Raw genomic sequence first — 27,260 nt, forward strand, 5'->3', positions numbered from 1 at the left:
TCAAGTTATTGCATGCAGTGTATTTCAGAATTGTTTTCGTATCTACTAGATAGCGTTAGCTCACTGATTCATTTGAAACTGGCTTTCATCGTGTTTGAATGAAAATCAGACGAGTGGCATTGCCTTGCGAAAGTTTACTCCTTAGTCCCAATGCTAGCTTCCTGCGCTTTGTATTCTCTTCGGCAGGTCTGCGTCCGTAAACGTATAAACTCCAGCTCCAATCCTGAGGCTGAGGCTGATATTGTCTGAACTTCAATCAAAATCTCCAATCTGGTATCTACTTTTTGGTTAGTATTTTACCACACGTCTCTCCTGCTAGCTGCTCATGCAAATATAACTAAGTATTTACTCGGATTGCTTTTTATGGCTATTGGCGTATTGCTTCTGACAGGATCGATAGACGATGCGGTATTTGGGTGGAAGTGAAGTTCGTTAAATTATTGAGCTAGAATTCAGTAGGAAAAAAAACTAAAGATTGAATTTCATGCCATAATAAATCAGATTAATGTAGAAACTGGAATTTGAGGCTCGCTGCACCCAGTGCAAAATGCACTAGAAACAAAGAACAAACATGAAAATTCAAATCTTTAAATTTACTTACACACCGTGCACCGTCAGGGCCTACCGGGCCGGGTAAAGTTTACCTAGACCCTATCCACTTAAATTTACTGCTGCTAACAAGTGCTGGTATGGAATGCAAATTTGATGTAGATTGCTAATGCTACTTTTGATCTTCAGAATCTATTCCACATTTTGTCATTTCAGGAGTCTCTGTAAATTTATTCAATATTAATAATGAGACTGGAGAGCTGTTCTACTTTCTGTCTACATTCTGAACTGCTGTCACATGGATAATTTAAAATATTATGAGCTGAAATCCCAGCAGGGCCATTTATGTTGTTGTGTTTTGTCTGTGTGTGTGTGTGTGTGTGTGTGTGTGTGACCAGCTCAGTTCGGGAAACCCACTCACAAGGGGGGCCCCTCCTTATAAGTAACCCGTCCCCCTTATAAGTAACCCCGTCCCCCTTATATCTGTAAGTAACCCCCGGGGCACCCCTTATAAGGAGTCTCCACACTTTTTTGCAATGCAACGCGAAAATGAAAGGACTGCGGCAATTCGCTTGATTATGTCCATAAAGCTTCACAAGTTTCCTAGTTACTCACGAAATTTGAGCAAAATCGGTTTGAGGCATCATATCTAAAATCATGGATTTAAATGCGATGTCAAACGACCCATGCGAATGCTGAAATGCGAGCGATTACTGGCGTGAGTGTCGCCAGGCGCGGCGGCGCGGCAATGCTTGAGTGCAGACGTGGCGACTGAGTACGGAGACTTTCGTACTCAGTCGCCACGTCTGCACTCAAGCATTGCCGCGCCGCCGCGCCTGGCGACACTCACGCCAGTAATCGCTCGCATTTCAGCATTCGCATGGGTCGTTTGACATCGCATTTAAATCCATGATTTTAGATATGATGCCTCAAACCGATTTTGCTCAAATTTCGTGAGTAACTAGGAAACTTGTGAAGCTTTATGGACATAATCAAGCGAATTGCCGCAGTCCTTTCATTTTCTCGTTGCATTGCAAAAAAGCGTGGAGACTCCTTATAAGGGGTGCCCCGGGGGTTACTTATGTAAAGGGGGATGGGGTTACTAATAAGGGGGACGGGTTACTTATAAGGAGGGGCCCCCCTTGTGAGTGGGTTTCCCGAACTGAGCTAGCATACAATATGTACAAGCATGAAATTGCATGTATCTGACAGCTCTGTCACTACACTCTCTGTTACCAGATATCGGATAGCATCTCTTCCTCATATCTCTCCCTCTTCCCCCTCTTTTTTTCCTCTCTATCACACACATTGATATATACACATACTTAATAACATCATTAATCATATTGCTTTTCAAACCTGCTCTCCCCCTTTAATCTTTTCTCAGCTGTAAGATGCAGTGAAGATGATGCCAGGCTACACCTCGATACACTGTACTACTTAAAAAAGAGGGGATATTCTCTTCTTGGACAATTTAGTCAGGTGATGGTGACAGAGCTGATGTCATTGACAGCCAAATGCAGCTGATGATTATTCCCAGGATGGCCACCGCCTCCCCTTTCAACACCATCATGGTGATTTCCGGTCTTTTCCTCATCTTCTACAACGAGTACTATGAATTCACCACGGTTCGGCGGAACCAGTGGACGACATCGGAAGCTACCCTTCCTCCGAGCACATTGACAGATGGGCGTGATTCTGTTCGAATCCTTTTCGTCGGCGACCCCCAGATCCAGGGATTTCAGGATGAACCGGCTTTGCTAGGTTACGTGACTCGCTGGGATGCAGATCGCTACCTCAAGAAGTACTTCAGTCATGCCATGAACTTTGTTAATCCGGACGTGGTGATATTGATGGGTGACTTGTTAGATGAGGGAAGCAAAGCAACAGACTCGGAGTATGAAAGCTATGTCAGGAGACTTAAGAGTATCTTTGAAGTCCCTTCCAGAGTCAAGGTATGTATGTCTAGTTTGTTTGCTTGTTTGTCTTTGTGCAAAGTAACTCAAAAAGGTGTGAATGGATTTGGATGAAACTTGCAGGAAAGGTTGACACAGAGTACAGATGATTAAATTTTGATAGTAATCCAGGAATTTTTATGGATTTTATGAAGGATTTTGGATATTTTGGCAGGTAGGGTCAATGAATCTGGGAGTTCAAGCTTGCATTTTTTGAGATTTGCATACTCACAATAAAGTGTGTGCTCTAGTTTCTGCTAGGGTGAGGCGCCGCGCAGCTGGAAGTTGATGAAGTAACCAAATGCTGAGACTACGTATAATTGGGAAACTGGGTGATTTTCAGCATTCATGTGTATTAGTTGAAATTGCTGATCTCATTGGGAGAACAAGATCAGTGGTGGAGATTAGCTGCGTGGTGGTGGTCTGCGCTCTCAAAGTGCTTCTCTAGTATTGTACACTAAGTTTATGCCGCAAAATTTTATTTTTAGAGAGAAATTTCACTGTGTCGCATGAGAATGGACTGAATGGTGTGAAAGTTTGAGGTCCAGTGTAGAATCAGAGACCATGCATTGTGCATAAAGCCTGGAGCATTTAGCTTGATGTATGAATGCCACAATTAATCCTGGAATGGGTCTAGGGCAATTACCCCATGGACAATTACCCATGGACCCTTCCCCTGCCCTGGCCCTAATCCTAATCCTAATCCTAATCCTATCCTAATCCTGAACCTAATCCCAACCTAAACCCAAACTCCTAACCCTATACCTAACTTTTAACTTAATCTTTACTCTAATCTTACCACTAACCAGTATTTAGCTGGGGGATAATTGTCGGGGGGGGGGGGGGGGGGGTGGGGTAATTGCCCTGATATGCATGGAATATTTTGGCTTTTGTTTCTTTTGGTTTGTTTAGGGGAGTGTAATTTAATTGAAGGAAACAAAATGCAATATCGAATGTGAATAGGGAATGTAAATGCCAGGTACAAAATGTCTACATGTGTGCTTTTTCCTATATTCTGACACAATTATGATTTTCTGATGTTTTTAACCATTTCTCCTGCAATTTTTGGAGAACCTTCAATGCCCCCAAGTGAGATTTTTTTTCTCCATGTCAACAAAGAACGAACAGATTGGAAATCCATCTGTGTGAAAGCAGTGAAGCAGTAGTAGCCCCTTTCCACAGTCAGCTACATGTGCCATCGAACAATGCAAATTATTGATCAGGCATGAGATATGAATAGAGCGTGTGCTGGACTCTTGTTACACACTATAAGGGCACCCGGATGGTGTCAGCGATATCAGAAATTAGTGAAGTGAGCTCAGCCTTGATTGCTGTACATACATACATACATCATACAAGTTTTATAGCAAAACAAGCGTAGGCCTACTACTTTGTTAGAAAAGATGTTGAATTTAAAATAAAAAAAAAATACATGCAGTTTTGATACAGAAAAAGAACATATCGATAGAAGAATTTTCTCTGATCTTTTGATTTGAGTCATTTTTCCGGTCAGCATAACACATGAATTTAAGCCACAAATGCAGACACTGACTCTTTTATTACCTTTTGGGAAATGTGGTATTGTACCAGATTCCTTTGAGGAATGAGTTAAGAGACTTATGTTGCTAAGAGTGTGAGGAACATTTGGCATTATGAGGGTTAATGAAGCAATGTAAATGTCATTGTCACATGAAGAGAGGGGATTGAATGTAGCACATCCTTTTCTGTGAGTGGACCACAGGTCACCAGGAATTGACGTAGATGGTGCAGTATTGGTGGAGATGAGAATTGGGCTTTTAACTTTTTTGTGAGATACCAAGAAAACACTTATGAAATAGTACAGAGCATAGAGGAATTCAAAGTTATTTGATGAAAATCGGGTTTTGAATGGCTGAAACATCCAAAAACAAAGTAAAACAAAGCAATCGTAATAAAAGGTGGACCCCACATTTTATGAGGATCGCTCTGTTTTGGACATGTCAGCCATTTCAAAACCAATTTTCGTCAAATAAACGTTGAATTCCTCATGGAATGACATGCTCTTTCATATTTCATAGAGGTTTCTCATTATCTCACTTAGAAATGTTATAAACCTGAATCCCCACCTCAACCAGACAGTCCCTTTAACACTGAAGTTAGTAATCATTGGGGACACACTGGCAACCCTGACTGGCTCAGTCACACATCGTATACAACTTGTACTCGCTCTCTTTCTCTCAAAGAATCCTCCTCCCCCCCCCCCCCCCCCTTCAAGGGAAAATACACACAGTGAAACTTATTAAAATGCATGTAATTTGTACTTCTATCATCTCTGACTTGTCTGAACACAAACAGCAATTCACCAGACTATTTAATCTATTTTAAACAAAAATAATGAATCGAGACAGGTTGCTCTGCCTATCTGGACCATTTCACCCTTTGTATCAGGAATGACACTCATCCCGTGATGTCACTTTTCTTCATGAGTTGCAACTGATTTTGACAAAATTGAGATTATTTGGTCAGGTTATTCATCCATAATTTACAGATGGTGTGTATCACTATTGCTTTGATTTAACTATGGAGTTTGCTTGAACCTGATCTGTATCCTTCAAAGAGTATTCTATAAATTACTGGTACATGTGATTGTCAAAATATGGCGTGTGTCGTTGAAAGTAACTTATCTGAATTTCAGTGCTTTGCAAATAAATTTATCTACAATGTTGTTCATGTGAAGCAATCTTACTTCATCTGATAACTTTTGGTGACTGGGTTTGTTTACTCAGATTGTCTGCCATATGCCCTTTGTGTACTTTTCATATCAATTGCTTGCAGCCGATTGCTCTTGTGCACACAACTTTGTTGTCATTTAGATAATGTCTGATATCTCGATAAGAAGTGTCAAGTAATAGACTTCAGTGGTGTATTAAACTTGTAGATTGTCCTAGAAAGGATCACAGATTGTAGGGATTTGGGGGAACAATTTACCGACATCATAGAGAGTAGCTCTGTACAGTATACAGTGTATATGCAGTGTCATTCTGCATGTCAAGACTATCTAGTCTTGTTTTATCAGTCGGCACATTTCTGACTGTCTTAATCAAGTTTTATTCTGTATTATGCTGCTCTAAGCACTCAGTTTCACTTTGATTATTTAAAATAGAGATAATGAGTGCTTGTCATGCTGGTCATTTCTGATTAGCCACCGAAAGTATAGTCCATCAATGGCTTCTCATAAAAGAAACAAGGGGATGGTACCAGGAGATTGTGAGTAATGACAGGCAAATTTCAATGTGAGTTTCAATGATACAGTTGCGTGTTTAATAGCAAAGCAGCACTGCTTTCTCTTGAATAATTCATTCAATGTTCATTAGCATCTGTCAAGCATCACTATTGAGAGAAGGTGAGGGTAGGTTTTTATGAAACCTTGTTCTTTGAGAGTGCTGTTTCAATTGCTATATGAATCACAATACAGCATGCAGTGTTAACCCGTTGAAGATGGACTGATACTACATGTATAACATGCCTTTCCTAGAGCTATTCACCCCAGCCCAAAAATACTAAGGATTATTCTTCAATGGGTTATTTTATGTTGTTCCCTCTATCATTACCTGCCAGGTAGACCAGCAAAGCAGTCATTTTCTCTTGTGTGGTTAGATAATTTATGATCATTGGTTTCACTTTCTTTTGTTTTCAGGCGTGACATCAGAAGAGTTTTTAAAACCAGTAATTTGAAGGTGGACAATGCATTATTTTAATTCTGTGAATAAAAAAAAACAGAGATGGGGAGGGGAAGAGACTGGCCAGTTCAGACTTTAGAGGGAGGGAGTGAGAGAGAGAGAGGAGAAAGTTTAGTGTGTGCAGATGAAGGTGAGGGAGAGAGAGAATGGAGTTTAGGCAATTTCAGGGAGGGGAGGGATTTTAGAGGGAGGGAGAGGAGAGAGTGGAGTGCAGGGAGGGGGAGAGAGTTTGGCATTTTTTATTAAAAGTCATTTTCTTTTTTAAGGAAAGACATTTCAACACTTCCGATGGGAAAATTTCTGACAATTTTTTTTCTGTAGCATTCCTGTTTGTAGTGTACTGTATACACCATACATACAGACTCTATGTGTACTATTTCACAAGGTTTTTGTGTTTGTGAATTTTGCAGACTGTGCTAATGGAAAGTTTTATAACAACACATGAAAATATCAACTCTTATCCTGACATGAATGCAATGTGCGCAAGGACATTTTCTCCATCCATTGCTGTACCTGTACCCCATGATCGCAAATTTAACTACCAGGTGCTTGACATTGTCGGGAAGTACACTAGTACACTTGTATTGTGCAAATTTGTGAAGAATTATGCTCATATACATGTATGCTGTATACAGTATGTTCAGAGATGCCAAGTTAAAAAAACTTTTATGAGTGAGATTTTTATGACTCGGCGTCTCGGCGCTAGCGCGCATGTGCACGCGAACGAGGAGGGTGTCCCCCTCCCATGGTAGGGAGCTTTTTCAAATATTAGCTCTTAATGATGCGATCTGGTGCGTACTTAAGTGACTATTTTTTACTAATTTTGAAAGGCAAAAGGGAAATATACCTTCAATTGCAACTATCACTTTAATCCTTTGAGCTACATTATGCTCCTTATTTTTGGCCCAAATTGCAGACTTCACCAGATGCGTGAAAAAAATGTATGCCATGCGTGAGATCGTGAGACAGACCCTACATGTAAATGCTTGAGTCTCACGCAGAATGCGTGAGACTTGGTAGCTCTGTATGTTGTACTTGTAAGCAGGAATCAAAGTTATGAAACGTATATCCTGTGCATACAAATGTACCGAAGTGTTAACACACAGTATGCTATGCAGAGGAGTGACCCACCCTCACTTGTACCACATTCATGTGATGTCACGAGCTGCCTTCACCTCTGAGAGTGACTCCCCAAGTGGGGGCAGTTCTACCGAGGTTTTAAATGCCTCATGCACGGAAGCACTGTGTGTTAAGCCTGGCTAGGGCCCAGGGGCAGCCCCCTACTTTGGTATTAAAATCACAACCCACGCAATATTTGCAGATAGCTCTGCAGAAGTTTTATAGGTTGTTTTTTTTTTTTTAGGGGTTCTCTTGTTGTATACTTGTACTGTCTACGCTGTTATTTTCGTGCACAGATATTTTCACGAATGAACAGTTCACGGACATTTTGGCAAGATGTTTAAAATATTTTCACGAATTGACACTGAAGCTATTGTCATGCACTATTTAAAATTGACACTGAAATTGAAATTGAAACTGTGAAATCAGTTGTGTGAACACTGAAATAATTGCCAACTCGCTGCAATACGTATCACATTTCGATCCATCGGTCCATCTTGATTTTTTTTTTTTAACTCATAATGATTTGCCCTGCACATCATGTTTGAATGCCACAGGAAAACCATCAATTTTTGTTTTTAAGCCCATGATACAATTTGCCACACTAGAGCACTGTTTTATGAAAGTATTGAGATCTGACAAGTTGTTAATCTTTGACAGTTACCATTGTAACATTGTCAGTGACCAGAGCTTCTGAGCCAATCAAAACCAAAGATTTTACTGAAATTGTTAGAAAATGACAACAAATTAAAATATGCCTAGGTCCACATTCTCAGGCACCTGGGGTCACTTTCATGCCATGGGTTAGACATGTGCAGTCCAGATATTCAAAGCAATCCATAATTTGCAGATAATTCTAACATTTGGTCATGTGTAAATGGTGACCAGTAAACTTGATATTTGCATGGCGATGCAAAAACCAATAACTCCTGTATGAATTCAGACCTCAATACTTGTATGGACTGGTTCCTTCCCTTGGCTATTTTCACCTAGAGCTGCTGCCCTCTCTGTGATCCTGGGGTGAATTACCGACCACGTGTCTCATATTACTCTCTCTAGAGGTAAATCATAGACAGCTGATAAAATCATTTCACCATGGGGCCCACGTGGGCCATTCTTGGGTGTCATGGACACCAAGGAAAACTGTACTCTAACTGGGATGCCTTGCATACTTTTCAAGGAGAGGTATGAGCATTTGCTAGTGGGTATTACAGTTATGGCTCACATACAGGGCAGAATATCAATGCACTGTAATCTATGGAAGATGTTAAGTTTAGGCACTTGCTTTTGCATTTAAAAACTACAAATGTATGCATACTTCATTACTTGACATTATAACCCATTGCAGAACAGTTTTGTGGAATAGCAGTTTAACTATGCTGTATAGTGAATCTCAGACTAGAAACATTGTCATGCGGAGCTACTGTATATGTCATATATACAATGTATTTAGCGAGTCTTAAGTTTTCATGAGTCGGGACTTCCCGACAATTTCACAAGTGGTTAAATTCACAATCGTGAGGTACAATACTGAATGGAGACATGCATGCATGCAGGTCACATTCCTGTCTGGATCAGAGTCGATATTTCCCCCATTTTTAAATTCACGAAAAGTACCCCACACACAAAATTTGTGAAAATAAAAATCTCGCAAAATTGTTGGTGTATACAGTAATTCTTGTACAATATTTTTTTTTTCTGCATCACAATTGCATTTTATACAAAATTTTATTTGATGTTTATGATCTATCTGCCTGTCTTTCCTTCTATTGCTCTTCATGTTATCAAATCTCCTTCTATATTTCATCTGTCCATGCTTCAATCAATCTGTCTATCTGTGTGCATATGTGTGTATTTCAATCTCTGTCCATCCCATTGTCCATTTGTAGGTTATCTACCTGGCAGGGGACAATGACATAGGAGGAGAAGGATCAGATCGAATTACGAGCGAGAAGATCGCTCGCTTCGAGAGATACTTTCAGCCTGTCAATGAGGCCGTGCAATATAAACATGTAGCTTTCTATAAGGTAAGTGCAGCATTTGTGATAGTATATAACTGTTCCAATGATTGATGATATGATATTTTGATTTTTAAAGCATTTCCTCAAAGTGCGAATCAGTTGCACCTTTGATGACGATTAAAACAGAAGAAAGTTTTAAGATATTTTATGTCATGATAGGTTTCTAAAAGTCTTTTTTTCCCTGTCATTGAACTTCTTGTGCATCTTCTCTGAAAGTATATCAATTGATATACAATATTTCTGAACACAACACAACTTGAAATGACTGCAAACTTTCTTCTGGTAATGTCTATTAAAGGCCAAAGAATCACCATGAGATTAATAAAAACAAAGAAAGAAGATAATCTCATTTCTCCTAGGAAATTTACCAGAAAAATGTAAAAGTATATATAATATAAAGGAAATTGAGCTCCTGCAGCCCAATAGATCTTATCAATTTGTACAAATTTTCCTTACAGGTACTGTAATTTGTTGTTCTCATTTCAAATGCAGTATTTCTCTAATCAAACAATGTGCAGTAGTTTTTTTAGCCTAAAGGACATCATAGTTGATGTAATGTGATATTGCAGCTTGAAAGAAATTAATGCTTGTGGATATTTGAACTGTCCTTGTTATCCAGTCATACTGGGTATTCTGTTCTAAAGCAGATTAGTTGTACTGTATACGCCAAATATTTCGTGAGGTTTTTTATTTACGCGAATTTCGCGAGTCAGTTGCTATGCACGAAAATATTGACTCTGATCTCGATGTGGATGTGATGTATGCGTGTACATTTCTCCATTTAGTAAAAGACTCCATGATCGTGAACTTAACCACTCGCGAAATCGTCGGGAATTCCCGATTCATGAAAATTTAGACTCACGAAATATATGGCGTATACAGTAGTTGTTGAAAAGTGCAATGGCATAACATAGGCTGTATCTACAGTATGCTGTCTTTACTCGAAGCGCTTCCAACTTGAATCTTCCTGCTACATTCTGCCATGTACTGTGTGCATGAACATTTCTAACCAGTCTTCCTTGACGCTTATATACTTACTTTGTATACTTTTCTGTGGTAGATGCCCCTTACTTCTTGTGTGAAACAAATTGAAAAAAGATGAAAAAGAATGATGTAAAATTAATGCAATTAGCTTGACCAAAATTTGATATAATATGCATAATTACTCGATTAGTCAGATAGCTTACTCTCCTTTCCACAGTCTTACTTTTACAAGAAAATTACAAAATGCGTCACTATGCTACGCGGTGTCCATCAAATGTAACATAAAAGGACACCGCGTAGCATCGTGATACATTTTGTAATTTTCTTTTAAAATTAAAACTGTGTACAGGAAATTTGAGATATTTAGCTATCTGACTAATCTAGTAAATATGCATATTGCATCAAATTTTGGTCAAGCTAATTGCCATAATTTGTCTCTTAAGACCAAATTTTAAAATATCACGATGCTACATGGACACGTCACGATGCTACAGGACACCGTTACATATTGTTTAATAACTTCATCAAAATTGAGTCTGAATGGCACAAAGTTTCCAAGAAAATGTGTGGCCTCAATGCAAATGTAAAGCCTACAAACAATGAATGTATAGCATAATTAATATTGAGTTATGACAAATAGTTAGATTTGCATGCATTTAAGCTATAATTGTCAATCTTCTTTCCTCTTTTTCATCATGATAGCTCTCAAGCAGTGAAAACTTGTCCATCATTTACTTTTAATTAATTTAGAAAACATTTCGTGACTCCAGTGTTTGATTTTTCACTGTCTTCAATGCAAACCTTTCTTGTTGCTGCCTATTGTGACTCCCTTTGAAATATGCCAGTTTATTTATTTTCCTTGTTTGATTCTCATATTCAGCAATGAGGTGAGTAGAAAAGGTTCTCCTTCACAACAGGTATAGCCCCATCAGCTTTTAGGGATTTCAGAATATAAACCATAACTTCTACAGCATTATATGCTTTACATGCTTCTTAGCAACTGCCATTGCTTTGTCTAGTCAGGGGAAAAAAAGCAAGAACACAAAATCTCATTGTACACATATGTATAGTGCTGTGGACATGTGCAGTGTATGAAGGCATTTCAGTATCTATTACGCAAAGTGATTTTGGTTTGAAAAGGAATGAGTGGTTATGCTATCCAGTCGGACTTTGAGGCAATACTGGGTGGGTATGTATGGAAATGTTGTTAACATATCATAAATTTGTAGAGCTTATTTATGTAAAAGGCACTCACTATACAATGTAGTATCAGAGTGACGAAAATCTTTTCTTGTTATTTTGGTGGTTAGTATGGAAAGGACGTACATTCTGGAAGATGTGTTTGTCCTTTAACAGTTGTGTGGTTTTATTCACAGGATCAACAGCTGCTAAACTTTCTTCTAGATTTTAAACTTTTTTATTAATGTCTGACCCCCATTCATTTTTTTTTTTTTAAACTAGTGAAGGTTTTGATGAGATAGATATTTGTGCTGTATTAAAAGTACAATGTAGTTCATAGGTGGCATACACACTTCCTACTTCGATGTCATTCTGCCAGTAACAATGAAACATACCTTGTATCATTTCTTCATTGTATGATGTAAGTCGCTTCAGTTTCAAATTCACATTTGACTTCTTGTGTCAATACAGCATTATTTTGCATTTAGTATAGAAAAACATGTTTTTGCCTTTATTCTTTTTTTTGTCACAAATATTCATGCTCATCTTAATTGCTTTCTTTTCTTCATATAGACATTGGCAAGTCAGTCTTAAAGAAATAATGATAAATAATTCAATCTTTTATTCCTTGTCATGAATTGATGTTGACTTGATGCTATACCTGTACATTTTCTTATGATCATGCTTTTTCCCACTCCTATGATGCCCTTGACTTTTGTGTTTGTTCCGAAAGGGCTGCACTTGTACAATCAATGTACCAATACTAGGATCCTGTACTTTAGGTATTAATGGTATGCAACACATTGTACTTCATACACCTTTTAAGTAGCAATCCTCGTGAGGATCCCACAGATATCCCACAAGAATACAATCAACAGATATCCTCCATGTAAACTGTCATATGATTCATCAGTTTACCCCCCCCCCCAAAAAAAAACAAAAAAAACAAAAAAAAACCAAACAAACAAACAAACAAACAAACAAACAAAACCAACAACAACAACAACAACAACAACAACAACAACAAAACAAAAACAACAACAAAACAAAACACACAAAAATAAAACAAAAACAAAACAAACAGACAAAAAACTACTGTGCGTGCCATATATTCTGCAGGTATACACTTTACTTTTGTAAGACAATCTCATGAATGGTAGAATTAGCTGTTGAGAACCTCACATCAAGAAACTGAGAGGGAAATATCACATAGATTTGATAATACAACCAGCAAAGTTTGTGGTTTTCCACTTTAAGACGGCATAACTGTACATTTGTGTTGCATCTGAATCAGTCAATTAACAGAATATGTGAATAATGGTGACTGTGTGTGCATTATATTGTCTACTATGCATTAATTATGTAATTACTTTTAATTACTAATTCAATTCATTAATTACTTTTAAAAAGGGTGCATAGGCAAGTAGAATATTCAATTTATTATAAGAAAATAGTCTTCATTTGAATGGGTAGACAATTCTGTACATGATAATATTCATCAACACTAGAACAATGGAATCATCTCATGTCTGCAGAGAGAAAAAAGCCCTGTGTGTCTCACTTAAAGTGTCTGTCCATTGCTTTGCTCTCAATTAAAGCAAAAATTTGTCTCCATCGCACAGGTCCTCAATGTCACTTTGCGTTGGTCCATTTCACATATAGTACATTCTTAACACGCTGCTGATTATATGTAAAGACATTTTGACCATGTGCGGTATTAATCTGGCTGCCGTATGGCGTATCAAATCTGCTTTTCTCTCAATTTCATCTTCTTCATTCAAATTTTCCCTTTGTTGCTCATAGGAAACAGATATACACACTTGTAAATACTTTTAAAAGCGTGGAGGTACAATTTTTACCTCCATGATGATGATAAAAGTGACCATCTGCTTGAAACATTTCTTCCCATGTGTCTCAAGTTTGTGAATGATTCTACATCTTTATATTACATTCAGAATTTCATCCCCACTCCTGAGCAATCTTTAAATGGAATAATGTTGGAGTAATAATTTTCCATGATAAATGTTCAAATGCAAATATTGCTCATCTAGGGAATGGCAAATGTTTGGTTTAATGAAGACAACAGTTGTAGCAACAATAAAGAATATAAGCACATTTATACTTGTCTAAAGTTACTGGAAGAAATGTGAACAAAGTATTCCATCATATTGCACATTTCCAAATGCAACCTTTTTTTGAATAAAAATGCTATAAATGACATTTGTTGTAATCAAAGTTTTTTATTTTTTTACATATTATATATACCCATACACTTATAAATGACAGAAGGTTTGAATATCATTGCTTTATTGCAGTACAACTGTATTTAGCATCAAACAAGTCACGTTGTCACAAACAGTGGTTTGAACTAAACTTGGCTGTCCTCCCATGTACAACTGCTAATTATTTGGAGAGTTATTTCTTTTGATATAACTAATATCACCCACTGAGGCTTCCATGTATTGTGAAGAAAAATTGACATTTTATATTCTGAAAGACAAAATATAAAACAAACCATATGACACTCGATTCAGAACAGTCTTTCAAGATGATATTAAAACTCAGCAGAGTGTAAAAAAAAAAAAGTTGTCTCGATGCAATCTTACTGGACAAACTATTAAAATCACATCTTTCATCAAAAAAACTGTGTGACCCGACATCATGTCAAAAACTGTCAGATTCTATAGTAAGTATATTACTAAAATATGATGGCGTTTTGTATTCATTCATTCATGTCTGTTTCCTCATAATGAATGTAGTCAAAAAGATGTCAATCAAAGTTGTAATTACTCTTTATTTTTGCTGCTTCTTCTGCCTTTGCAGATTAATGCTCTACAATATATTCACCGGCCACCAAATGAGAAGATAGACGGGCCGCTCTCCAACACACTAGTCATGATGGGTCGTCAGACGCCGAATGCCAAAGTAAGGGTCATTTTGACCCACACTGGACTGTCTGAGGCCATGCTACACAGACATATAAAAGTAAGTCTCCCACTGGGTAACCAACTGTCAGCAACTGGAAACACCACACTACACCACACCACACTACACTATACTAGACTGCAAGCACTACACTACACTATGAATACTGTAATACAATACAATACAATACAATACATTACAGTATGGTACAATATATACTACAGTGCAAGATTATATTTGCTACAATAAAGTCGTTTGGATAGTGATACATTCATATAGATGATTGTATCACAGTACAGGTACTCTATAATGAAGTGAGCTTATTGGTAGTACTACATCGTAGATAAGACTAAAACATACTGTGGCACAACATTGTGCCACGGTAAAACCTTTCCCTCAGTGGTCAAATGTGTGTCTAAAAGTGATATGAATTCCAGATTGGATTACATTTTGACTTTATATTTTGACGTCTGATTCTAATGCCAAAGATTGTGTGTTTCAGACTAGAGAAAAAAATCCAGTAATCTAAAGGGATTATGAAAAAAGAGCAGTTACCCTTAAAATTGCACCATTTTCTATCATGTGTTTTTTCTTTGCTTTGTTGTTGTTGTTACTTTTTCTCTCTCAAATCCCCAAGATTGTAGAAACCCAAGGACTGGCAAAAGTTCAAAGCCCTTTTAATAATGAATTCATTCTGAACTTCCTGCCTGAATTGGCTCTGGTGGAATGAGACTATTAGACTCTTGTAGTCTGTCTGAGAAATAATTACCCAGATTTGTCCCAGAATATCCACATTTTTCCATTTACTGTTCATTCAAATGTTCTATATATCGATTCCTCACCCATGATCAAATTTATAAGTTGTTGTGTGCACTATACGTTTCTGAAAACAGCTCATTCAACTTTCATTAAGCAGTTGATTTCATCTCAGTTCAATAAATAAAGTTGTTGTGAATTGATGGTGTGTTCAAGTGAAGTCAAATTACTGAATTTGTGCAAAGAGTTGTGAATTTCTTTTACAAGTAACAATTATATGAAGTATCAATATGTGTCAATCCCCTCTGTAAATATTGCAGTGTGTGTCATGAATTACAATCAGTATTATGGAATCCCTATCATTTTTTTTTTTTAAAATATTAATTCCTTTATTCATACACAGTATGCATCAGTTTGGGGACTGCTCTTCTGCGGGATCATGCGGATAAAAAACATGATATACTAGTAGATCCGCTATGTAAACAAAATCATACAGTTATAATCCATTTAAGTCTAATGTTATATATTGAAGTTTAAATAATTTCTTTTTATTTCCCCCACAGATAATGAGAGTACTCAAGCCAGGGTTTGCCTTCAGTGCTCATTCACATTACGTAAGTCAGCTACACACCTTTCCTTCCTCTTTGCATGGTAGTTTTCTGTCCGTTTCATATCTTACCCCTCATCATCCCCCTTCCTTAACTCTTTGAGCGCCACATTCACATGCCTGACTCAGTGGACAGAGTGCCAAGTTTGCATATTTTGCTCGAATGCACAAACCCGCTTTAATAAACAGATTGATAAATCGCCAAATGCCACAGCATAACGAAAGCTTTACTCGCAATGCTGTTCCTCTCAGATGTAGCATGCATTGTATGGTGATTATAAATGTATCAGACGGTGTTCCTTATTGGATTTCGTATAAATTCGAAGTTTCTGAGAATTGTTTTGTGTGCAAATTACCTGTAAATCAATACCTGCTAGTGGTCACTTGAAAGAAAATCATAATAGACTTGTCATACAAAATACATCATAGCAAAGCTTCAGATTTTCTCTACGATTTTCCTCATTACATGATCAGCAGAACAAAAAAAAAATTGTAGAAGTTACATGGACTCGTTTGAAGAACAGAATGTTTTCTGAAAGCATGCCTGCATTGCAGTCTCAGAATAATGTGGCACACAGGGGGTTTACACCGTGGTGCATAGAGAGTTAAAAGTCCCAGTAGTGTAGGGATACCATGGAGTGAGAAGGCTGGCCTGGCTTGGATATATTTGAGAATCCCTGTCATAAATTGTGTACAGCTTTATCACCGATCTCTTTGTAAAGTACACACACAGCTAAAGAACCTCAACTGGAGAAGACTGTAAGGCTGCGTTCACATAGAAGTATACTATTCGGGTATTCGGGGCTCATTTTCGAGGGCACGTGAACAGCTTGAATCGAACGATAGGATTTCCTAACACCGGTTCACATAAGAGAGCACTATTCAAAAGTACCGAATAGCATAGAATAGTATAGCATAATGGGAATCGAGCTTGTTCAATTTTCTTTCAGAGTATACCGTCTCTCGTTTATGAAATAATAACAATTTTGGTCTGGATTTGCCCTTTAGCAAAAATAAGCATGTAGACTGACATTCTGATGCAGTTTAGAAATTGTTAATAAGATTTGCTGGGATGTAGGAGGAAGAAGTCCTCACTGCATGGGATGGTGAGTTGACGGTGCGGGTGATGGTGTACTGGGTGCCCGAATAGCGAATAGTGAATACCGTATACTTCTATGTGAACGCAGCCTTACTGATGAGCATACGCTCTGATGCACTACTGTTAAAAGAGGAATGTTAGTGTGCATTTTAATTTCGCAAATTTCACGAGACCCAAGATTCGCAAAATTAAAATGCACACGAAGGCTCTTGTCTACACTACATGCATTGAATGCCAGAGACACTTTGCAAAAATGTAATGAGTCCTGTGTAATCCTATCAAGCATGCATTTCATGGAGTTCAATCCATGGTCAAAGTGTCATGAGGTTTTTCAGCTGTTTTCTTTCAAGGCCGACAGAAGGGTTTTTGATTACAGTGAAGAAGAAAACAAAACCAAAGAAAAAAAGGTTTTTGTCATATGTTGGCCTAGTTGGCAGAAGAAATGAAAAATGAGCCCCATTTTTTTGTGTGTCCTTCATAGAACAGTTGTACATGGCAGCTTGATTAGATCATGGACGTACTTAGGTCCATGGTTAGATCATAGGTCTTGACATATTTTACTTTTTACATTTTGCCAGATCAAACAGAAGTGAATGAAGACCACAAGACATTCAGAAAGTATTTTTGAGTAATACAAAATGCAACATATATATGCTTATCAACATTGGAACATATTCGTTGGTCAAGATGAGTAAAATCATGTGAAATATCTTAGATGTGGAAGATACAAGAAAAGTAGAAATAATGATAGCATTGCCTGTTGGAAACACTTATTTGGTTTACACATGAATGTAAGATTTCTTTCTCAAGAATTTCCAGTGGTCTGTTTCTGTCAGATCATATACAAAGTTTGATCCCTGCTCTAGTGTCATAGATTACATTTCTATATCCTCAAATAGGAGAGATCTCTGTCCCCTGCAATGAATCACGATAAGTTGCATTTTTATTAGAACAGAAGGCGAGATGATGAAATGGTCAATATCACTCTCTGTAATCAGTCAAGAACCAGTGATTGTAATTGCTGATGGCAGTCAAAATTTTCCCCTGGTGGAATTGTCATGGGGGTTGGGGTGAGGTGTAGTGGGTGAACCAGATAAATACTAACCATGCAGTGTTTTGGAATAGCACTGGTATCTTTTGCGATAAAAAGGGGCAAGGCAAGTCAGTTCTGTCAAGGGCACTGTAACAGAAATAATGTGTTTTGACATATATGTGGTTGTACTCAGTTTAGAAGAATATTTTTTGATATGACCAGCCCAACTACCAGGTTCAATCTGTTACTACATACAGGATTAGTAACGGCAACGCACAATTCCCAAATCTCTAGAGAGATTTTGAGAGAGAGCGATCGGAGACCTGGGCCCGTTTCTAGACACTGTACATTTTGTACGTTTTAAATTTGATTTGAAAAATCAAACGCATATTTCCCAAATTGCATGCAACTTTGCAATTTAAATTCAAGTGCGTTGCTGCGAAGATATGCGTGTGAATTCGTATGAGTCTGTCGAGACAATTTTTCAGTGCCGACTGAGTTGAAATAGGATGTGTTATTTTTCCCTAATTCGCCATATTTGTTTTGCTTAAATTTCTATTGCCATACATGTACTCTGAAAATGAGTTGTTCTCGCGCTCCGATTCGCAACAATTACCACTCTGTATGGCGCGGGCCAGTCTGAAATAAAAAGAAGAAGAAAAGTTTGTTAATCCGAAAACGGCATCTTTCGGATTACTAACCTTCGTAAAAACAAATCTCTTTCCATCGTCGGACTAATTTAACATTGGACTGAGATTTAAACCTTCGGCATAGCGAACTGCAACAAGTAATTTGCTACTATTTTTTCATTGACATTTTGTGAGCAGCATGCGTTTCGGTAGTTTGAAACGTGTAAATGTTGCGATGTCTTTCCCCTGCTAGTGCAGACTAAGTTCGGTCATGGCGAAAGTTCCGTTACAAAATAAAAAAATAATGCAAGTCTTTTCAACAATAACACACTTCCGTATAGATTTTTTTATGCGTTTAAACGCAGTTTCTAGTTTCGTACAAAAACCGCAAGTCTTTTCTGCAACGGTCTTGCGTTTTAAATACAGCGTTGCTTGTGATTTGATGGACTTGCTTTGGATTTTTAGAATTGCGTTTAAACGCAACTGAGTTTAAGTTTCTTACAATTTTCTAGCTTCGGATGATTATCAAACGCAAGTCTTATCAGCGTTCCGTGTGATTTGATGGACTGGCATTTGATTTTCAAGGTGGCGTTTAATTACTAATTTTGCGTACGAAATGAAAAATAATGCAAGTCTTTTCAACGATAACGCACTTCCGAAGATGTTTGGAGATGCGTTTAAACGCAGTTTCTTACAGTTTCGTACAAAAACTGCAAGTCTTCTCTGCAATGCTCATTGCGTTTAAATATAGCGTTGTGTGTGATTTGATGGACTTGCATTTGATTTTTAGAATCGCGCTTAAACGCAATTGAGTTTTAAAAAAAGTTCCCTACAATTTTCTAGTTTCGTATGATTATCAAACGCAAGTCTTTTCAGCGTTCCGTGTGATATGATGGACTTGCAATTGCATTTGATTTTCGGAGTTGCGTTTAATTTCTAATTTTGCGTACAAAATGAAAAGTAATGCAAGACTTTTCAACAATAACGCACCTCCGTAGATGTTAAGAGATGCCTTTAAACGCAGTTTCTATTTCTTACAAGAACCGAAAGTCTTCTCTGCAACGCTTTTGAATACAGCGATTGCTACCACGCCGTACACTAGCGAATTACCGAGTAGAAATGCTGCGAATCGGAGCGGGAAAACAATTCTTTTTCAGAGAATGGCAATAAGATTTTGAACAAAAAATTATGTCGACTTAGACGAGGGAATTAACACGTATTTCAGCTCAGTTGGCACTCAAAAATCAGGTCGACTTACGCGAGTTGTCGACTTATAAATGTCGACTAAGACGAAGAAATTTTCAAGGAATAACAAAGGCAAAAATCGGGACTTTTTTATCGTGTCGACTTAAGCGAGTTGTTGACTTATGCGATGTCGACTTAAGCAAGGTTTACTGTACTAATAATTGCCAATGCACCTTTTTCTCAAATTTATCTTTTCCTTCACAGTTTTAACATGTCTTACATTATTTTCAGATGAAATTGAATCATGTCTTCTTTGAGATTCACTCTTGTTTGAATTGTTTTTAGAAAGGAATTCTTGAACACTGATTCTAAATTTTAAAAAAAATAATAGAGGTGAGCACAACTCATTCCAGATGGATTTGCTCCCAACATTAAAGAAGTCACATTTGAAAATGTATCAAGATGTAGACATTTAAAGTTTCTCCATTGCTTGCATCACTATTTTTTTTTCTGAATATTAGGAATCAAAATATTTGCATTCTTTATTCCTTTTTCTTCCATGTCCTGTTACTGTGTTAGAAGTGGTTATAGTTTGAGTCGTGTCCTGTTGTGTGCACAATAGTATTGCAATTTCTATGTCAACGTATACTTCATTTCATCTGTGCTAATTTGATTTTCTCCCAAGATGAAGCTGTGGAAGAGTTTCAGAGATTCTGTTTTTCTTCCCCTCCATTGCTTGCATCACTACCAGCCTCACAATAACTGAAGATGATGGTATCTAGGCAACCACTCTGCTCCTGAAGGCCATTGTCAAATTAGTTTCTTCCTCCCAGGCCATGTTAATCAACATGGATTCTTTCCAGATGAGATGGTCAATTATTTCCAGTACAATGTACCCTGAAAATGTAGAGAGAAAATTTGCCTGATGACAATACTAGGTTGTATCTTCTATGTGACAGAGCACTGTACCACCCTCATCCTGACACTGATGTATTTTGGAGCCATCTTGTTTTGTCAATTCCCCCTCCCCCCAGAGATTTATTGAAAGTGTCAAGAGCACATCTAGGCAGAAGATGATTTCCCTCCATTCGTTGTTATTCATTGATTTAATGACACCATATTATATGCAAATTAATGCCAGAAGGAAACCCTGGTTTAGAGAAACAGATGTTAGGAGTGACAACTCATCAAAGACTACAAACTCAATTAGTGTTACTTGTCACCTGTCAATGTGTTGATTGGAAGTTGATTTATTCCAAGCAGGTTGAATTTAATGAGTATGTATTAAGTTTTTACAGCTTCCCAGGATTCACACTAAATGAATAATATGTCATAAAAACCCTGGGTTTGTTTGGCCATCTCAAATTCAAAAAGGTATATCACCTTTTAGTTTGGCTGCTTTTAAGTAACCAGAAGACTTTTTTCACTCTGCTATTAAAATAAAATAGTACAACAAGCAATTGATTTTGCTTTGATAAACAACTTCAAGATGTTTTTTATTTTGTGACAATTCTTTAAGGGAAAATCAGATTACAATTGTTATTGGATATGAATGCACTCTGTGGGGTAATAGTATGGTGAGTTGATACCTGTACAGCATGGTTACAAGTTCTTGTCATGATTGTGATTTTCATTAGAGATCTTTTCTCTTCTTTTAGAATAAAAAAGGGCCTGTGAATAAAGTAGGGAGGGGGGCCTTAGCTACCATTGACCCAATTACAAGCACTATCCTTGATGCTGCCCCCCCCCCCCCCAACATCAACACGCACACACTCAAAACATATTGCTACATTGTCTGAATTGGCTGAATTGTCTGGTACACTGTACAGTGCTGCGTTAACGATACATCCATAAACTTCACTATGGGTGAGTCACATTGGATTAGTCATCCTAGTCCCAGAGAGATAAAGCTGGTAAGCCCTAGATAATCTCTCTCAGCCACTACCCACTTGTTTCTCATAGGGAAGAACTTGATTCGATGTGATCCAAGGTTGAGGGTAATATGCTATTCGGAGAAAGGCAGTCTTCTAGGAATGTCAGTTTGTCACAGATTCCCCGTGACAAGTTTGTCTGTCTGTAATCAGATCCTTCCTGCTGCTGTGTTCCGCTGAGGAAAAGTGAAATATATGACAAACCATGGCCCTGTTCATAGCTCATCATCTCTTCATGGTAGAGATTCACTCAAAGGCCAAGTTATTCAAATCAGTGATACTTACAGGGAGTTGTTTTTATTGCAACTGATTGACAAATTTTACCCTTCGTTGACATAAATGCACACCAAGTAGATCCTACAATACGCCCATGATTTTTTTCTTTTTTTTATCATGCAATTACTCAAAACATGTAATAGTCAGTGTTCATCTTTGTCATTGACGGGCAATTTATCATTTAGTTGCAAGACTGAGTTACTTTCACTTTTGTGATGTAACAAAGGTGTACTCTCAGTTGATTTTAGTCTTTTGTAAACGTTTAAATCTAGAGATGGTAGAGTGTTCTCTGTAGTTCACTGACTAGACACTTTGAGTAAAAAAGTTGTTTCTAATGCAAATAAGATAGGTAAGATCGCCAACAACTTTACAAAAGGATCACATTGTGCATATAAGGAGATTGAGTATGACCCCTCAGACATTGGATGTCTGAAAATATCCTCCACAATAAACATTTGCCACCATGTGATAGAATTAACAAGTTCTCAGTATTGTACTGTCATTGATAGCCAAAGAAGCGAAGCAAGTGAAATGTGGATGCAAGCACACATTTTTGCTGGCATAAATTCATGGCAATTCACTGTGTGTTTTGATACTAGTAGTCTGATGTTGCTGAGACAAAATCACTACTTGCAACTACAGTCATGCATTCTCCTAATACTTGAGTCGAACGATACGCCTTTGATACACAATATCAGAAATATATCACCCTCCTTTGCTGAATGCTAACTTAAAATTCAGTTGCGAAGGACATTAAATGGGTCAAGGGAAGGAAAACAGATGACATACATTATATGCTGGTACTACCTGTAAGAGTATCATTGACTATTGCATCTCAGTCAAGTCACTTGACACCAACTTCTCAGTTTGATGTATTATTCCTCCCACACCCTCTCTTTGTCTCTCTCTCTCTCTCTCTCTCTCTCTTGCCAGTTGTTTGAGTTCAATTCAAACTTGTACAATGTACATATGAATATATCTGCCCCGTCCACTTTGCATTGACAGATTGATTGAAAAGAAGAAAAGAAAGAAGCTACCACTGTCAGCTCCTTTGGTGCACTTCAAACAGTTGCTGTTCTGAATACAGTAAACCTCGGATAAGTCGACGTCGAGTGAGTCGAAAATCACTTAACTCGAAGCAAAATAAAAAGTCCCGATTTTTCCCTATGTATTTTCTCTAAGAAATATTTGGATAAGCCGAAGTACGAGAGTCGAATTTCGGCTGTGTCGAAGTAAAACAGTCAGTCCCTTTTGTACAAAATACACGTAGTTTACATCACTTGAGCCGAAGAAGATTTGTCTGGCATTCTCATTACATTTAGAGGAGAACAAAATAATCGGCATGTCGCAGAACCCCGTCCCTGGCCTGCTGCAGGTAAGCATGCACACTCACCGTACCGCTCTGCACGCATGTCGAATACATACACATGTATGTATACACACAGCACATCGATCCATGTACTTTATCCATACACACAGCACATCCATACTTTATCCATGTCAAGCCAGAACTCCTTGGTCAACCAATCGCTGCTTTAATATTTTAGTGACAGGCCAAGTGGGTGGAGCTTGTTTGTGCGTGCCCGGCTGGCTGTATAGTTTTGTTCAATGGAGGTAGGATGGGCCTGGGAGAGTGTTTGTCTAAGGGTAGGTTGACAGAGATGGCTACCTATGTTGCACCATAGACATAGCACATGCACATTGCCACATTAGCGCAGACATTCTCAGCGAACTACGTTTAACTACTAGGTACTAGTACTTGAATATTTGTTGACAATGTTAAATTGGAGATTAGATTACAATAATTTAGTTGCAGCCCCAAGAACCTGTCACATTGTACTCTCCATTATCCTCATTCTCTTTTCTCCATCCTCTTCTTCTTTCTGATTTTCCCTCCTCTTCCTTCTCTTTTTCCTCATCCCCTTTTCTGTCTTTTTGTTATCTCTCTCTCCCTACCCATTTTCTCCTCTTTTTTTCTCATCATGTTTTTCTCCTTCCCCCTTTCCCCCTCCTTCTTCTCCTCCTCATCTTTTTCCTCCTCCTCCTCTTCCTTCTCCTTTTCCGTCTCCTCCTCATCCTCCTCATCCTCTTTTCTTCCTCCAACTCTCCACTACCCTACCCCTCCTCCTCCCTCTCCTCCTCCTCATCTCCCTCCTCCTCTTCCTCTTCTTCCTCCTCATCTTCCTCCTTTTCCTCCTCCTCTTCCTCCTCTTTCTCCTATTTCTCCTCCTTCATCCTCCTCTTCCTCCTCCTTCCTCCTCCTTTTCCTCCTCTTCCTCCATCTCTTCCTCCTCTTCCTCCTCTTTCTCTTTCTCCTCCTTGTCCTCCTCTTCCTCCTCCTTCTCCTACTCCTCCTCTTCCACCGCCTTGTTCTTCCTCCTCCTCCTCTTCCTTCTCCTTCTCCTTCTCTTCCTCTTCCTCCTCCTCCTCCTATTTCTCCTTCTTGTCCTCTTCCTCATCTTCCTCCTCCTCCTCCTCTTCCCCCTCTTCTTCCTCTCCCTCCTCCTATTTCTCCTCCTCTCCCTTTTCCTCCTTTACCCTCTTCTTTGTCTTCTTTCCTTCCTCCTCTTCCTCCTCCTCCTCTTCCTCCTCCTTCTCCTCCTTCTCCTTCTCCTCCTCTTCCTCCTTCCCCACCACCTCTTTACTCCTCTTCTTTCTCCTCCTGTTTTGTCTCCCCCTTTTCCATCCTCCCTTTCCTCCTCCTCCTTTTTCTCCTCCTTTCTTCTCACTCCTCTTCCTCCTCCTCCTCCATCTCCTCTTCTTTCTACTGCTCCTGCTCCTTCTGCTCTCCCTCCCAGTCGGGCTACATGAAGCACAGTCTTCAGCAGCTGGTAAGTTTCTTCAAGAAGGTGTATCCAAGGGACGCATCTCTCAACTCTGTCATTAACTCAGCGGAGGACTCATTGATGGAAGAGTACCGTATCCCAACATGCAGCTACCGCATGGGTGTCAGCAACATGGCCTATGCTGCAGCTGTCATTGGTGAGGGTCAGCGAGATACACAAGTTACTATACTACTTCGTGTGCATTTTAATTTCGCGAATTCCGCGAGAGCCAAGATTTGTGAAATCAAAATGCACGCGAAGGCTCTTGTCTACATTATATGCATCGAATGTCAGAGGCACTTCGCGAAAATTTCATGCTGTGAAAAAGGCTGTCTGCTCCAATTTGCGAAAATTTCATGCCGCTAAAATATCATGTTTTACAGTAACTGAGTCAAGACTAGGCCTGGGCTCCATTCTCCTTGCAGTACTTGCCAACATAACTATGAAACATGCTCCCTTTCAGGGATTTGTGGGATGAAAAGTGGTAATCATACAGTACGTACAGTGCACTCCTGTTATAATGAACACGGTTATGACGAAATTTCAGTTACAGTGAAATAAAAATCCAGGTCGCAAAATTATTGGCTCTATGATTTTTTTTATCGTTTATTTGTTAGGTTACAACGAAATTTCGATATAACGAAAGAAAACTGCTGGTCCTGAGGACTTTGTTATAATGCGAGTCCACTGTACTCATAATGTTGTAAACTGTTCATGACCACCATGATATTATTTGCAGACATGAGAACAAAGTCAATTTGTTATGCTGAAATTTGATTAATTTAATAATTGGTATGTGAAATATTTCCATTTTGAACCAATACATGATTTTTGTCTTTATCAAACTGTCTTTTACTGAGCTATCTGATTCTTTGTTTGTAGAGGTTGGCAGCCTTGTCGTATCTAAACTAAATTTATTGATGTGTTTCTATGGCAACAGATGAAGAGGGCCAGCTGCATTACACACTCCTATGGCTTCCGTCTCGCTACCGGCAGCTGTATCGTTACCTCTTCTACGCCTGCTTTGTGGCGATAAGCCTCGGACTCCAGTTCATGTGCAGACCTCGTGGTAGAAGGAGATACGAGTATGCCTACTAACCCCAAGAGTCCTGCAGGTCCAAGAACTCTGCAGGTCCAAGAACCCTACAGGTCCAAGTACTGTACAGGTCCAAGTACTGTACAGGTCCAAGAACCCTACAGGTCCAAGATCACCACTCGGCCAGAGAACTCACAGTGGTCCTAAATACCTCTTCTATCTTTCAGCTTCCCACTATCCCAACGTACCCCTACCAGCCCCCAAAGCTCTATTGGGACCCTGAGCATCCCAAAGTACCCCTGCTAGCCGTCATAGCTCTATTAGGACCCCAAGCTGTACCCAGGTAACCCTACAAGCCCTGAGCTCACCACTATCCCCAAATAACCCTATGGTAATCCTAAAGTATCCCTACTAAGCCCAAGTATCATGTTGGCCCCTAAATCCTTCTCAGGACTGTGAGCTCTTCACTATTCCAAAGTACCCCTACTATTAAATTCCAAGTACCCCTACTCATCCAGGTACCCCTGTTAGCCCCTAAACCTTTAATACCCAGAGCTATCTTGAGGTAGCCCTACTAGCCCAAAGGACCCTTACTAGCCCATTGCTCTCCACTAGCCCCCAAGTACCCCCTGCTGGTGTTGAGTAACCTTTCAAGCCCTGAGACTCTGTGTGCAAGCTCCCTAATCTCATACCTCTCTCAGGTAGGCTGGTAAGAGTGTTGAGGCTAAAGGCATCACAGAAGAGGGTAGAGCACTCTATCACACTGGTAGAAGGCTGTCACAGAGGGAGCCCTTCATCATGTGATGTCTACTTGTGAACATTCTGACCTTTCTGGCTACGACTGCCCTGCCGCTTGCCTCCCTGACAAAAGAAAAAAAAAAGAAAAAAGAATTGTAATTTTGCTATTTTCATGTCTTTGTTGCGTCCTTGTGTGTGTTCAAGGGGCTGAAATATGTAGATTTTGGTAATTTTGAATAGCATTGATAAGGCACATATATCTGTATATCACACTAGAATTATATACCAGTATGTTCATGCCCTCGTGCACTCTTACTTGTAGCTACTTTTGCCAATACAAGTACATGTTTATGCTCAGGCATGCACACACATACACACAGAAAAAAAAGAGCACAAACAGGAAAATAATTTTTCAAGAAACAATCATTTACATGCACTATCATCTGGAAGCCAGAAAAGTAGTGATTTTGTACTTACTGTGAGTAACTCAAAGAAAATTTGATCATCTTAAGAGGTAGCATCCCAGGTTTATCTTGTCAGCATTGAATTTGTTACAGCTGCAGAAGGTATGCAGTACTCTAAAGCAAGAAATATTTGTGGCATGAAATTTTTGTGAATTGCCGCTGGAATTCATTGCATAAAGTGTAGACAAGAACTTTTACTGCGTTTTAATTTTCTTGAATCTTGGCTCTCG

The 27,260-nt window shown here is 38.7% G+C and overlaps 1 protein-coding gene across 1 annotated transcript; it reads left to right on the forward strand.

Annotated features, from left to right (window-relative positions):
- LOC139722468 (uncharacterized) lies at positions 1-26,560 on the forward strand. The gene is made up of 7 exons (XM_071633760.1): positions 1-287; positions 1,937-2,504; positions 9,232-9,369; positions 14,350-14,511; positions 15,771-15,821; positions 24,766-24,949; positions 25,733-26,560. The coding sequence occupies exons 2-7, from the start codon at positions 2,067-2,069 to the stop codon at positions 25,888-25,890; spliced, it is 1,131 nt and encodes a 376-aa protein (XP_071489861.1). The 5' UTR covers positions 1-287; positions 1,937-2,066; the 3' UTR covers positions 25,891-26,560.
- The last annotated feature ends 700 nt before the right edge of the window (positions 26,561-27,260 follow it).

Source organism: Diadema antillarum, unplaced genomic scaffold, assembly GCF_040938485.1.
Source record: "Diadema antillarum isolate AM-2024a unplaced genomic scaffold, OU_Dant_1.0 scf00000166, whole genome shotgun sequence".
In the NCBI taxonomy this organism is placed as follows: Eukaryota; Metazoa; Echinodermata; class Echinoidea; order Diadematoida; family Diadematidae; genus Diadema; species Diadema antillarum.

Bases quoted from the DNA above. Each gene is read 5' to 3' on its own strand.
- LOC139722468 (XM_071633760.1), top strand. From the start codon at position 2,067: ATGCAGCTGATGATTATTCCCAGGATGGCCACCGCCTCCCCTTTCAAC. The intron at 2,505-9,231 runs GTATGTATGTCT...GTCCATTTGTAG, and splicing joins AAGTCCCTTCCAGAGTCAAG to GTTATCTACCTGGCAGGGGA. The intron at 24,950-25,732 runs GTGAGGGTCAGC...CTATGGCAACAG, and splicing joins CTATGCTGCAGCTGTCATTG to ATGAAGAGGGCCAGCTGCAT.